General features: G+C 21.8%; 2 protein-coding genes across 2 annotated transcripts; one reads left to right on the forward strand and one right to left on the reverse strand.

Moving 5' to 3' along the window:
• The first annotated feature begins 368 nt into the window (after positions 1-368).
• Positions 369-3,176, forward strand: OCT59_014591 (uncharacterized protein). The gene is made up of 3 exons (XM_025323731.2): positions 369-830; positions 912-2,071; positions 2,147-3,176. The coding sequence occupies exons 1-3, from the start codon at positions 448-450 to the stop codon at positions 2,887-2,889; spliced, it is 2,286 nt and encodes a 761-aa protein (XP_025190151.1). The 5' UTR covers positions 369-447; the 3' UTR covers positions 2,890-3,176.
• Positions 3,177-11,527: 8,351 nt separating this feature from the next.
• On the reverse strand, positions 11,528-13,892 carry OCT59_014592 (uncharacterized protein). The gene is made up of 5 exons (XM_066150127.1): positions 13,705-13,892; positions 12,611-13,445; positions 12,451-12,531; positions 12,249-12,357; positions 11,528-12,168 (listed from the first exon to the last, which is right to left on the reverse strand). Exons 1-5 carry the CDS (start codon positions 13,812-13,814, stop codon positions 11,984-11,986), a joined length of 1,320 nt encoding a protein of 439 aa, XP_066002327.1. The 5' UTR covers positions 13,815-13,892; the 3' UTR covers positions 11,528-11,983.
• Between the last annotated feature and the right edge of the window lie 1,377 nt (positions 13,893-15,269).

The following is a 15,269-nucleotide window of genomic DNA, read 5'->3' on the forward strand; positions in this document are numbered from 1 at the left end:
TTTCGTTTCATTCATTTATTCAATAGAACCTTCTATATTGGTCATTTGACTTTATTTGCTAATACCTCATTTTGTGTATACGTACATATATATACATTTATTTCCTTTTCATGATAAACAAATGAAAAAAGTTTCTCCGTTTTCTTCCCCCATAATTATTTTTTTTTTTTCCTTTTATCAAAAAAAGTTATATCACCCCTTTGATGAATCAAGAATCTCTGTTGTGTTACGGTTTTACTGCGCCTGAATCGTACAACGTTGACGGACAGAGCCCTAATTGAGGGATTTTTATTAAAACTTGTTTTAACAGGAATTTTTCTTTTTTATTCCCTTTTGTAAAATAAGGAGGATGAAAGTTCATCTCTTTCGAATATTTTTTTCTTTTTGAAAAATTGTTTTATTTATTTCTTAGTAATTGGTTTTTTTTTACAGTGTAAATATTATAATATGGGTCGTCAAGGTGGTGGAAAAAAACAGAAGGTAATAGTTGGACGATGTATATTTACTACTATTCCTCCAGAAATGTTTATAAATATATGTCAAAACCTTCCTCCCGTTGACTTATTATCTTTGGCTCGAGTATGTAAAAGATTTAATGGATTTTTAAGTGCAGAAAATTCAATGACAACTCAAGAAATTTGGAAAGCATCTAGAGAAAAATTTTTACAATTTTTACAAATACCACCTCCAAATGGTATGACAGAACGTCAATATGTAAGATTGGTGTTGGAAAGAGGATGTCAATTTTGTGGAAAAACCAAAATTCGGAAAGTTTATTGGGAATTTCTTGTACGTTGTTGTGAAGATTGTTTAAAGGCAAGAACCTTAAGGTATAAGTTATTCAATTTTCCCATCAATGTATTTTTAAAATTTTATTCTAATCTTTATAATGGATTTTTTTTTTCTTTTAGACAAGAAGATATTAGACAGGATATTATGCCAAATGTTTTAAGGGCTGATGATGTACTGTCAGGATTGCCTTTCATTCCATCTTGGCATAGAAGAGCATGGGATAGAGGAACAAAGAATAGACCTTCTAGTCTTTATTGGACTAAGGATGTTATAACTGCTTATGAAGAATATCGAAAGATTCCTGATTATCCATATGAACTCAAAAATCAGTGGGTTAAAAAAAAGAGAGAAGAAGGTGCGACTAGAATGAGAGAGGTTATTGAAAGAAAAAAGGAAACTGATAAAGAATTAAGGAATAAGATTCATGAAAATTCAATAAAAAGAAATGAAAGAGTACTACAAGTTCAATCCAAAATTCAAGAAATGAAATCGGAAAAAAATGAATATGGGATTCTTAAATATGATGAAAATCTAACAGAAACTGCTACTTTCAAAAAGGCAATGAATTATATGAGTCGTAAGTCTCCACAACCTTTCACGGATCGTGCTTGGACTTTGTTGAAAAAAAAATTGATAAAGGAATACAACGAATTATCTAAAGAAAAGAGACGACAACGCGTTGAAAAAGAAAAATGCTTGCCAAAGGATACTATAATTCAAATGAGACAATTTGATATTTATCAAACAGCCAAACAATGGATTCCAGATTCTGAAACTGAGAAAAAGATGGATAAAATTGAAATTGATGCGGCTGAATCCGCCTTTACTTCGACATCCACCTTGGAAACTTCGTCTAATATAATTCCTGATTCAACAACTTCGACTTCAAGTTCCAATGTTTCGATTATAAATAACGAATCGATAGCTGACAACAATATGACGAATGATACAACTCCAGTTAAGGTAGAGGACACAACTTCGTTGTCCGACTTTGCACCTACCAAAGTTGAAAATACAGCTGATACTAATACTATCAAAGTTGAAGTTGGAGACACTTCTATGAATATTGACAACGTAACTTTAACTTCTGATAATACTCCTATGAAGATAGATAACTTGATTTCGACGTCAAATACCGTTTCTATGAATGTAGATATATCTGATACCACCTCGGCCAATGTTGATGATTTGACTTTAATTTCCCAGGATTATTTGATGTATTATCAGATACCTGATCCTTTTTCTTATTCTAATGATAATAATGCATCGTATAGTACAGGTAAGCACAAGAAGTTCTTTGAATAATTAAAAGTATTATTTGATTTAATTTATTATAACTATACCTTTTATGTAGACACAAATTCTGTAATGTCAATCGATTCTTTAATATCACACGATACATCGGATTTTTCTTTTAACCTTGGATCGACATCTGCTGCAGCTTCAAATTCAACATTAGGGCCTGTCTATACTGATTCAGTATTTTACGATGATCCAATGGATATTGTTGATGTTGATCATTATGATCCATATGCTTGGGATGATTATTTTATATGGGATCATCCTTTATTTGTCTCTGCTTCAACCGCAAATTCTAATGTTCAACAAGATGAAAACAGATTTTATGTTGAAAAATATTTACCTTGGTGTCCATCTTTTAAGAATCCTCCTTTTCATGATGGTAATCCCTATAATTTATGGGATGAAAACTACCTTATGAAGACTTTGATGCCGCAAATTTGGTGTGAGGCTACACATTTATTAAATAGTTTTAGTCAGGCGACAACTGTACAGGGTGCAGTACTTGGAGGTTATAGAGAGAATAATATGTTTAAATGTAAAGTATGCGTTACGGAATTTGCAAAAGAACAAAGACTTATCTATGATACCAAAAAATTACGTTCTTATAGAGATGTAAGATTACATTTGATTGAGTTTCATGAAATTAGGAGTATAAATGATGATGAAATGATTGAATTTGTGCCTGATTTTAATACTAGTATATCTCCTGATCCTGTGTTTAATAATGACATTAAAAGGAAGTTATTTGCAATTGGATTTAATTTTAATTTATTGGATGATTTAGTCAAATATTAATAAGTTAATTTATTTAAATGACAATTTTGGAAATGAAACGAGTACTTTCAAAAAGTAAAGTACAAAACAAAAACTTTTTCATTTAGTATTTAAAATGTACGTATTTCTTTACTTTGTATAGAACTTGTATTTACATATGATTATATTTAGGCAAATTTGAGTTTGAAATTCAAATTGAATAGTGTATTATTTTATTTTATTTATAAGAAATATTTTAGATCAAATATTTTTGTAAATTTTTTATTTGTGTAAATTCATAATAAAAAAAAATAAAATATTTGTATAGCAACAATATTATTGTTTTTTTATAATTTGGCTTCAGTTATTAAATAGTATAATAATAGTAATAAAGTATTTAGTATACTAAAGATACCCAATAATATTTATACTGATATTTTATATATAATTAAAGATTTACTATCTTTATTTGTAGTTCAGTAGTTCAATAAGCAAATAATTGTTATTATAAATTAATTATTAATAGCTTATTTAAATGTTTCAATTTAAGGTATTTTCTGCCATATTTTAGTTTTAAAGAAAATATATTTAAATAATAATATAATAACTAAAAAAAAGCTTTAATATATATTTAATAATTACAGTACCAATTACAATTTTTTTAATATTAATTTATTATTATTTTTATTTAAATTTGTAAATATATAAAGCAAAATTTTCAATAAATAATCAATTACTTTTTTTTTTAATTATTGTATTTTTAATTTTTTTTTATTTAAAAATACCACTGAAATTCAAAATTACAAATTCCAAATCTTAAATCCCAAAAATCTCAAATTTCAAATTCTAAATTTCAAATTCCAAATTAATTTTATTATAATTCAAATTCTTATATTGAATTTTGACAACATGTATAGTATTTATAATTTTATAATTATTATAATAGTTTTAAAATTTAAAATATTTAATTTTTATTATAAAAATATAAATTTATTTAAAATATTTTACTTATAAAAATATTATATATAAAAAAATATAATATTATAATAAATATATTTATAACAAGTAGTTTTTCTTATTTAAATATTTTAGGAATAGATTATATAAATTCATTTATTTATCTATATATTATATTTTAATAATTATATTAAAATGTATATAATATAACTATTTCTAATAAGATTTAATATTAAATAAAAGATATAAATTACTTTTAAATATAATAAAAATTATATTATTATTTATTACAATAGTTTTAAAACTGAAATTAAAAAAAAATTGAAAATTTAAAAATTTAAATAAAATTTATAAATATTCACTTATATCTTATAAAAATTATTACTTTTCATATTATGGCAAATAATTAATTAAATAGTATATATATATTATTTATTGTAAATCTAAAATTGAACAGAAAACAAAGGACAAAACAAAACCAAAAAAGCAGATGAATTTTATCAAGTAAATATAAATTGATTATTATTATTTCTTTACAATATATATAATATAATTATTTTTCATAAGATTTAATATTAAATAAAAAGAATAAATTAATTTTAAAAATAACAAAAAATATATAATTAATAATTAAAATTAATATTATTATTTATTACAATAATTTTAAAATTAAAATTAAAAAAAACCTGTTTCTTCAACTAACAATAATAGTAATAATGTATCAAATACTTACAATAACATATTAAACTTTCCTTTTATTCATAACAATATATCAAACTCCCCTTCCACTTATAATAATATATCAAACTCTTCTTTTATTCACACTAAAAATTTAAATAAAATTTATGAATAATTACTTATATTTTAAAAATTATGATATAATTAACTTTAAAGTTGAAATTTTTAAAAAAAACTGAAAATTTAAATAAAATTTATAAATAACTACTTATATCTTAAAAATCATATATAAATTAAATAATTAATTAAATAATATATACAGTATATATTTTTAATAATTATATTAAGATATATATAATATAGCTATTTCTAAAATTTAATATTATAATTAATTTTAAATATAATAAATAAAATAATAAAATATATAATTAATAATTAAAATTAATAATATTATTTATTTATACAATAATTTTAAAACTGAAATTAAAAAAAAAACCAAAAATTTAAATAAAATTTATGAATAACATTACTTTTTATTTATTGCCGTTTTCAAAATAGTGTACGCAATTTATTTGTGATTGTATATTCAAATACTAATATTCGCCCAGTTTTTGTTCATTTTTGTCCATATTTCGTCCAGTTTTCATCTGGGTTTCAGTTTTCTTTTTTTTTTATTCAATTTAACTGAATACATCATTTTGAAAACGGCAATAAAATCCATTTTGTAAATAAATAATTTAATTATAATAAATAAATTTTTATTTTAAAATTAAATTTAATAACATTAATTATAAAAATAATAATATATCTACAGTTTTAAAAACTAATAACAACTTATCAAAAATTTTATTTCATATATATTTGCCTAAATAAGTACAAATATATTTTAAAGAATTTTTTATTTGTAAATAAATTTTAATTTTAAAATTATTTTAATAAATTATATAATAAAAAAAAATATTATTTATAACAAAATTTATATTAAAATTATATGTATTTCACAAAAGTAACTATAACTAATATAAATAATTATATTAATTATTAAATTTATGTATTATATAAGTAATATGACTCATAAAAAATTACTTGTTATAAATAGAAATATTATTAAATTTATAGATCAAGTATATGAATAAAAAATAATTATAATTATAATAAAAAAATTTATTGTTGCAAAATAAAAAAAGAATTATAAAATGATAAAATGAAATAGTTTGATTGCCAGTAGAAATGTCAATGAAATATTAGTATTTATTATTTCAGTTTGAAAAAAAAGAAGGTATTTATTTATAAATTAATATAATTTTAAAATATTATAATATTAATTTCAATTATTTTTAATTTATTTAGAAAAAATTATTTTATTTTAAATTTTTAAAATATTTTTTTTATAAAGTTATTATAAGTATATTAATATATAATAAAATTATTATGAATTTTTATTAAATTAAAAAAATTTTATATTAAGTAGAAAAAATTGGAATAAGTATTAGATCAAATCTAAATTGACATATTACATTTAGTTAATTATATTAATAAAAGTAAACCAAATAAAAGTATATCCAGCTGATGGATTTTCTCTATCTGGATTGCACAACAATTAATAAAGATGATAATTAAGATATATTAATTGCAAAAATTGAAAATATATTATTTATAATATATAAAAAATTTAATTTACTATTTACCAAATCTAATACAGATTTATTAAAATCATATATATAAAAAACAATAATAGATTAAGCCATATGAAATAGTGATCTTATATAATTCAATAGCTACTATTGAAGGATATAGGTGAATTCTATAAGGTAATAGTAGGATACAGGAGCAATCTTATGAATGGAAAACTGGTTTAAAGTTTTAATAAATTAGTTATATAACAGATATTTTTATATTCTTATATAATTAATAAATTCACAAATTGCACTATTTTAGTTAAAAAAAAAACAACAATAGATAAAGTATTTTATAATTATTTATAATTTTATAAAATATATAAATTTCTTATTAAAATAAATATAAACTTTTTAATAAACATTAAAATATAAAAATTATTATAATAAATAACAAAAAAATTATAATTACAAAAATTCAATTTTAATAATGAATTAGATAAATTACAAGAAATTATCAATGGATAATGATATTTGTAAATAATTGAAAAAAAAATAAATTAAGTAAAAATTAATATCTAAATCTATATAAAAATGTTATTTTATAAAATTTTTAAATAATAGATTAATTTAAAAAATATATAAAAGATTATTATTATTGCATTAATTTATATACAGTTAACCCTTGTTATAACAAACCCTAGGATCCAGACTTCAACTTCGCTATAAGGTTATAGTGAAGATTTTAAGAGATTTGATTGGTCAATTCATTATAGCGAAGGGAAATTTATTATAGTTGTTTAAAAAATTCATTATATCAAGGGTTCGCTATATCAAAGTTTGACTGTATGATATATTACTTAAATATATTATTATTTTATATTAAAGAATTATTAAAATTGATATTAGAAATAAGAAAATTATTAAAAGTATATGGTTATAATAAAGTAATTATTAATAGTTATTTTAATAAGATTTTAATTTGTTTAAATGGTATAATATTTGAAATACTAATGATAATGATTATGATTATGACAATGATATTAGTGGTAATAATGTAGGAAAAGATGAAGATAATAGTTATTGCTATGATTTTTCTAATCAAAAAAAGAAAGATAGTAAAAATTCATAATTCTTACTATATTATAAATTTTTTAAGCAGTACTTTATTTTTCACATAATTAATTTAAATAAATAAAACTAGTAATAATAGTAAAATCCATCTACTATTAAGATATATTACTAGTAAAAATTTTACTTTCATATAGAACCTTACTTTAGGATTTGCTTAAATTTTATTAGTTAATTAACTTAAAAAGAAAAAAATCATAATAATATAATATAAAATTTTCTTTTATAGTAAGATCTTTAAAGAGTTTTATGTAAATTTTACCTTAAGTCATAAGATAACCTATCTTAATAGTAAGCGGATCCTGTAATAGCCTATTAATTCCTGTTAGAATACAGAAAATTATTATAATAAATCCAATACTTAAACAATTAAATTATATATTTTATTTTAAAAATTATATTAATTTATAATGAAATATAAAAATAAATTTAAATAAAATATAATATTATAATACTAACATCAATATAAAAATACAATATTTATAATGTTATAACAAATAAAATATTAATAAATTCAAATATATAATATAAAACTATAAATTGTTTACTTATAAATTATAAATTTTTATTAAAATATTTTAAATAAAAAAAAAAATATTGAATTTTATAAAATATAATATTTTAAAAAATTTGAAAGTATAATACATTTATATAAATAAATAATATAATTAATATATATTAAAGTAATAATAAAAATTAAAGAAAATAGATTATAATTTCCCAAGAAATCTTAATACTTGATACCTTAATAAAATGTTACCTAACTTTTTTCTCAAACTTTTGCAATAACTCCAACTTTTTAATTATTTTTAAAAATATATAAATCTAAAATAGTTTTTAAAAGTATATAACTGTAAACAACTTTACATTTTATTTAGTAAATATATTAGGATATATTATATAAAGTAATTGCAAGTCTTGATTTATTACAAAAGGGAAGAAAATCCTTATGCATTTTTAATATTCACTAATAATCCATCTAAAGAAACTTAAGCAGAGAAAGATATAGTATATAAATCTTAATATAATATTAGTATTTATAATGAAATTGCAATCTATTAATTTCAAATATTAACAAATTATTAAATTTAATAAAAATGCCTTATACAAATTGTTTATAAATTATAATTTACTCCAGAAATCATCCAAAAGATATAGTAAGGATATTCTAGTACATTGCTATATTAGTTATTCACAATATGATTTTATACTAGGATATATGTTAACTGAGTGTTTATAAACAAGAGGTATACGTAATATGGGCTATGCAAATATTAATTTTCCCTTTAATCAACAGAATTATAATAGAATAATAGATCATAATAATAAAAATCAGATAGAAAATTATCTGGATGGGGCATTTGATGAGATTTATAAGGCTGAGTCGCTGAAATCAATGAAACAATAGAATACATCAAGAACAAACCAAAAATATGTAAAAAATTTATGATTTCAAAAAATGATGAGGTCTGTAATAACTTTAAAATTATCTATATTTGTGGAAGTTCTGGTAAAGTTAATCATATATGCAAGGTTGATAAATACCCATATATGTGAATTATTTTTTATAATAAGATTAAATTAAAAATATTTGAGCTTTCTTTATTTTCTAGCAAGTAATGCCTTAAAATCACTTATACAATAAAATAGAATATTATTTGTATTTTTTACATATCTGATGATAATTGTACATAGATGTAATATAGCAATGTTTAATAGTATACATCAAAAATAATTAAATTTTTAACAGTTTGTAATACACTAATGCTTGATAATTTGTACTATAAAAAGTACTTTAATTACGTCTTAAGTAATGTTTCACAGTGTATTAGTAAAGATTATATTTTTAAATAATTATTCAGTACAAAGTAAATCAAGTTTGATTGGTTGATTCAGGCTTCACAGAAGCCCAAAATCAATTGATCAAATTCAATTTCCAATATAACAAGCTACTTTTAGGTAATATTATATTACATGGTAAATAAAATGTATATATTTGTTTTATTTCAATTGGATTTAATTTAATAGATTTGCACATAATTTACAGTTACTAATAATTATAGTGTTGCATTTCTTTTAATAGCTACTGTATATATATATATATATAGCAATTTACTTGCAAAAGTTTGTTTGAAGAAGCGTATTGCTCTTGCTATAGTATCTTCAGATATCGCTGCTTTTCTTTTATTAGGTGGTTGAACAGTATATTTCTATTTTAAAATACCTCTTAAAATACATAAAGATTTAAAATATGATTCTAATTTAGCTTTACTTTTGCAAGTTAAGCAGCTTATCATTTGGGATGAAACCTCAATGATTCATTGATATGTATTTGAAACTGTAAATAGAATATTAAGAGATATTATGAAAGTTATAGATTTATTTAGAAAATAAACCATTTGGAAGTAAAATAATGGTATTTGAAAGTAATTTTTGCTAGATACTTCCAGTAGTAATAAAGGGAAGTTGTGAAGAAATTGTAGAATTTTGCTTATGATAATCAGCATTATGAAAATATGTAAAATTAATGACATTAAAAAACTAATATGCATCTTCTTTGTACTGCAAATGAATCAGATGCTATTGAACAAAAAGAATTTGCTAATTGGTTATTAAAAATTGGAAAAGGTCAAATTTCTATTATTAATGGATTAGCAAGTAATATTATTCAACTTCCAAATAATATTGTTTTACAATTACAAAATATTAATAATCTTATTCAATTAATTTATCTAAATTTATCTATTAATTCAAATCGTAAATATTTAATTGAACAAGTAATACTTGCACTAAAAAATGTAGATGTATATTTTGTTAATACAATCATTATAGATCAATTTCCTGGTAAAAAAATTGAATATTTTAGTACTGATGCAATAGAAGAACAATCAAATTCAGAATATCAGTATCCCATTGAGTTTTAAATTTCATAATAATTGGTGGACTTTTATCTTATAAATTAATATTAAAAAAAGGATCTTTAATACTATTATTACAAAATATTAGTCCATCAGATGGTTTGTGCAATGGAATAAGATTGGTTTGTTATTCCTTTCAGAAGAATATTATTGAAGCAGAAATTATTACTGAAAAATATACTTGAAAACATGCTTTTCTTTTACATGTTACTCTGTCTTTTACAAATGTTACTTTACTTTTCACTTTTAAGCATCATCAATTTTCAATACAATCAGCTTTTGTAATAACTATTAATAAGTTACAAGATCAGACATTAAATTGGGTTGGATTGTATCTTTCAACTATTATGTTTACTTATGAATAATTTTATGTTACCTGTTTAAGGGTAATAACAAAAAAAATTTAAAGATCATTACCACTAAAGATGATAATAGAAATTTAATAAATTGTACTTATAATATTATATATTCAGAAGTTTTTTAATAGTTAAAAATTATAGTAATATACTAAAAATTGTAGAAATAAATGTAAATTTATTTCTTATATAGATTTATTTTACATTATAATTATTATTATATATAAAAAGAATAGAATGTTAACATAGTCAATAGGTACTACTAGTTTTCTTAATAATAATATACAAATTTTAAAAAACTAAGAAAAATTCTCATCTTTTCAAAATACAAAAATTCCAATTATTCATTTATATTCAAATTTTATTAATAACTATTTTTAATGAAATTCCTTCAAAAAAAAATGTTATATTGTTATTCTTATTTTCAATTCAAATCTCTTAATATCTACTATTATTTACCTTTACATTCTTTTTATATTATATATTTTTCAATATCTATTATTATTTACCTTTACATTCTTTTTATATTACATATTTCTTAATATCTACCATTATTTATCTTTACATTCTTTTTATATTACATATTTCTCAATATTTACCATTATTTACCTTTACATTCTTACATTCCTTTTATATTATATATTTCTCAATATTTACCATTATTTACCTTTACATTATTCTTACATTCTTTTTATATTACATATTTTTCAATATTTACCATTATTTTTACCTTTACATTTCTTTTTATATTACATAAAACTTTTTTACTTAAAGAAATCAAAAAAAATTAATCAATCAAAGCAAATAAAGATTAAAATTATAATTGGCAAAAAAAAAAAAAAAAAAATTATCCTTTTTATTTAAATTATAAATTCCTCCTCTCAAATTTTTTTTTTTTTGTGAATTTAGGGTGCATACTAATACTAATATAGTACTAATACCCTTAAATCTTTATAAAATATAATTTTTTTTTCTTTTTTTAAAAATATTCACATTTAAATGTTTTTTTTTTTTTCTTTTTCTTAGAAATACGGTATATCTTACAAATTGTAATATTTTTTTTTTTAAAAAAAAAAAGGGTACATGAAGAAGTACATATTGGCTATGAAATAAAATAAATTCATAATAAAAAGCTTTAATAAGCTTAAAAAGATGTGTGTGTATGTGCGTTTTGATTTAATGAATTGAATGAAATAAAAAAAAATAGAGAAAAAAAACATAATTTAATTAAGTTTTTATAATAAAAGAGACTTATTATTTGGAAAAATTAAAACTATTTGAAAAACTTGACTACCAACTAGCAGTAGTATTAAAAATGTATTGGTGTGTATGTAAAAAAATTTACAAATGGAATGATTTAATCACCCATTAATAATAATAATAATTAAAAATGTCTTTGTCTATATATTCACAATATTATATGTTGTATTTCTTCTATCTTAAATTCATAAACAGTATAATCAATCATCGAGTATTTCAGTCATTTGTTAGGAGAATCTCTTTCAACATCTGAAGCACCAGGAGTTAACATTGATGAATTATTATTATTATTATTATCAGGTATAGTGAGATTGGGTGATCTAGATGCTGTTGGTTGCTGCTGCTGTTGTTGTTCAGCTTGTTGCATGACAGATAAAGCACGCTTCCTTGTAATTTTGGCAAAGTCTAACATATATTAGAGGATAATTTAAAGTTAGAAAAGTTCAGAAGCACGCTAGACGTGAGAAAAAATATTTTTTACTTACGAAGACCACAAGCATTACAAAGTGTTCTAGCACCATCAGGGCCACGACGCCATTCAGGAGTTTCAGATATATTACAAGAATGACACCTTCCGGGAGGCGCAGCACGTTTCTGGTTAAAAAAAAAAATAATAATTGACGGATTAAAATAAGCTTAATTAAAAATAAAAATTGCAACCAAACACCTTTTTAAATTAAAACTTACACTCCGCTTTCTGTATTTTGTTCGAGTAGATGCACCTAGGGTTCTTTGTTTTCGAATCAGATCGATTTCATCTTGATTTGTCTAAAATAAAAAAAAATGGGTAAAATTTTCAATTATACAGTTACAGCATAGTTAAATTGGTATAGAATAAGCATCATACCTCAGCTGAAGGTGGTCTAGTTAATTCACTTTTTAAACTTGATAAAATATTCAACACATCATAAGCTCTGTTTACAATACCCGTTAAATGGGAATCATTAACTTGAGGAACAAGAGAACCATTCCATGAATTATAATTCATTCTCATATCACGGTATTGTGAAGCAAAATGTGCGATCTGATTACAATGATCAACAACTTTTCCCATTTTAGCAAGTGATTGTTCGGTAGTTTGTTGAATATAAGGTGTATCACTATCTTCACCATTAATATTATTTCCACTGGAAGTATAATTAAGTGAAGTAGCATATGGAGGAGGATATTCTGAAGTCATAGAAGTATTAACGGATGGATGAGAATAATTATTATGTCTTTGCTGCTGTGATTGAGGATTATATGGATATTGTGATTGTTGTGTTGGATGTGGTGGTTGTGGTTGATAAGATTGACGATAATATGAAGGATATGAAGTAGTAGTAGAAAGTGATGGAGTAGTATCATTTGGCGAATGTGACATAGATGGAGATAGTAAATATGAAGATGAAGACGTAGATGAAGAAGGACTTGATCTATGTGCCATTGATTGAGAAATTGACTCAGGTGGTTGCAAATAATTTATTCGTAAAGGGGGACTTTGAGGAGTTGATGATGATTGATGATATAAATTGTGATTAGCCACAGTATCAGATGATGAATCATGATTTGATTTAGGAGCTATTATTGATGGTGGTAAGGGATTAGGATTAATCTCATGTAGGGGAGGTACAGGTGAATGTAAAATAGAAGTAATAGGAGGGAGAGGAGATCCCTTTTTCTCATTTACCATATCCATCAATCTAGAAAAAAAGGAAAAAGGATCAATAAAAATTCCTTTTAAAGGTAAGACAATTACAATTTAAAAACTGGTTAACGTTAAAATTATAATTTTTAAGATCCATAATTCATTCATTTAATGATTTGATTTGGAAACCCCCTTCTAATTTGACGATATAAAGTTATAAACCTTCACACTTTGTTAAGACTAACGTTAAACAGGAATTTTAAATTGTAACGACCTTTTTAAAAAAAATAAAAAAAAAAATTTAAAATACATACGGAGGAGAAGGCAAACTTTGTTGTGCATGAGATACTAAAGAAGCAAACTCCGGAATTTTCCTCGGGGCGGTTTGGTTTGGAGGAGAAGAACACATTGACATAACGTCCATATTTACTGTAAGTTATGACTTTTTCAAAGGAAGAAATTATAATGTATGTATCTTTTTGTAAAAATATTTTTTTTTTAAAAAAAAACATATATATATATATATATTTCACCGGTTAAATGACTACTAAAACTAAATATATTTTAAAGAGAAAAATTTCAAAAGATTTGCTTTGAATATATATAAAGTTTGAAGAAGTAAGAAGAGAATAAATAAAATAATATATACATATACACTATATACGTATATAATAATATATTTATTTATTGTTATGATTTTTTTTTAAAAAAAAGAAGGAAAAAAAAATTGAGGAAAAAAAGGGAAAAAAGCGCATATATATAATTTTATATAATATTTTATGTTGTATTGTGTAATGAATAAAGATGCGATTTTTTATTTGATTTCTGTAAGATCTAATAATTTGATTTTAGATAGTGTAGATTGAGTTTTGGCTTGTTGCATGCAAAGAAAATCATAATATAAAAGAAAAAAAAAGATAAATTAGGGAAAAAGGATACGGAAATTACATGTAACACTAAAAAAAAAATGAGGTATTTCCGCTTTTTCAAATATGTAACAGTTGTTCTAGACTCATCTCACAGTACAGTATATGTGTCATCTAATTAATATTGTAACGATTGATTATGTTATAATCGAAAAATAAGTATAATTTTCCTATGTTCCTATGATCCACTAATTTTGACATATCATGATCATTTCTTTATTTAATCCGAATGAATCACCAGATTAACCAAAAACCGATCGACCATCAAAAGAATCGAAAGTATATGAAATTCTTTAATATTATAAATAATTATAATTTATAAAATGATTTATGATAAATTTTTTTAAAATAATTCCAAGATAATAATAATAAAAAAAAAAAATAGTTTGAAACAAGAAATTACAATAGTTTCGATCCAAAAAAAAAAAAAACCATCAAGTCGCAGATAAGGTCACACCAATATACTAATATTCCACTACATATGACTATAAATGGAATAGATCAGAAATTTTGGTTAAATGAAATAGTTTCAAAAATGGGAATTTGAAAACTTTGTTATAGCAGATCTCGAGTCATTTTTGCTACCTGGTATTACTCTACTAATGATATTGCACAAAATACCTTCTATTCTTATAACAAATTTCTTGGCGTTCAATAAGTAACTCAACCTGTAATACCATATTTATAATTAATTAAGATACCCGTTTTGAAATGGGAGTAAAAAGAGTTATAAAGGGTTTCATGATTTTTTTTTAAAAAAAACAATGAAATCATTTATTATCCAGTTGGAGTAACAGATTTCAATAAAAGGTAATAATTATTTGTTAACTTTAAGGCTAATTTCAATGATTTTTCTCAATGATAAATATATAAAACGGATTTACAGCCACAAATATTTTCTGTTTCATTATTATGACTTTATAATTATCATTGTTCCTAATAATCATTAAAAA

Source organism: Rhizophagus irregularis, chromosome 22 (genome assembly GCF_026210795.1).
Source record: "Rhizophagus irregularis chromosome 22, complete sequence".
Taxonomy (NCBI): Eukaryota; Fungi; Glomeromycota; class Glomeromycetes; order Glomerales; family Glomeraceae; genus Rhizophagus; species Rhizophagus irregularis.

What these genes read in the sequence shown, in the direction of transcription:
- OCT59_014592 (XM_066150127.1), bottom strand. Translation starts at nt 13,814, where the DNA reads ATGGACGTTATGTCAATGTGTTCTTCTCCTCCAAACCAAACCGCCCCG. An exon ending in CAAAGTTTGCCTTCTCCTCC is followed by an intron (nt 13,446 to 13,704) that starts GTATGTATTTTA and finishes CTTTTTTTCTAG; the next exon opens with ATTGATGGATATGGTAAATG. An exon ending in CAAAATACAGAAAGCGGAGT is followed by an intron (nt 12,358 to 12,450) that starts GTAAGTTTTAAT and finishes TTTTTTAACCAG; the next exon opens with AAACGTGCTGCGCCTCCCGG.
- OCT59_014591 (XM_025323731.2), top strand. Translation starts at nt 448, where the DNA reads ATGGGTCGTCAAGGTGGTGGAAAAAAACAGAAGGTAATAGTTGGACGA. An exon ending in TTAAAGGCAAGAACCTTAAG is followed by an intron (nt 831 to 911) that starts GTATAAGTTATT and finishes TTTTTCTTTTAG; the next exon opens with ACAAGAAGATATTAGACAGG. An exon ending in TAATGCATCGTATAGTACAG is followed by an intron (nt 2,072 to 2,146) that starts GTAAGCACAAGA and finishes CCTTTTATGTAG; the next exon opens with ACACAAATTCTGTAATGTCA.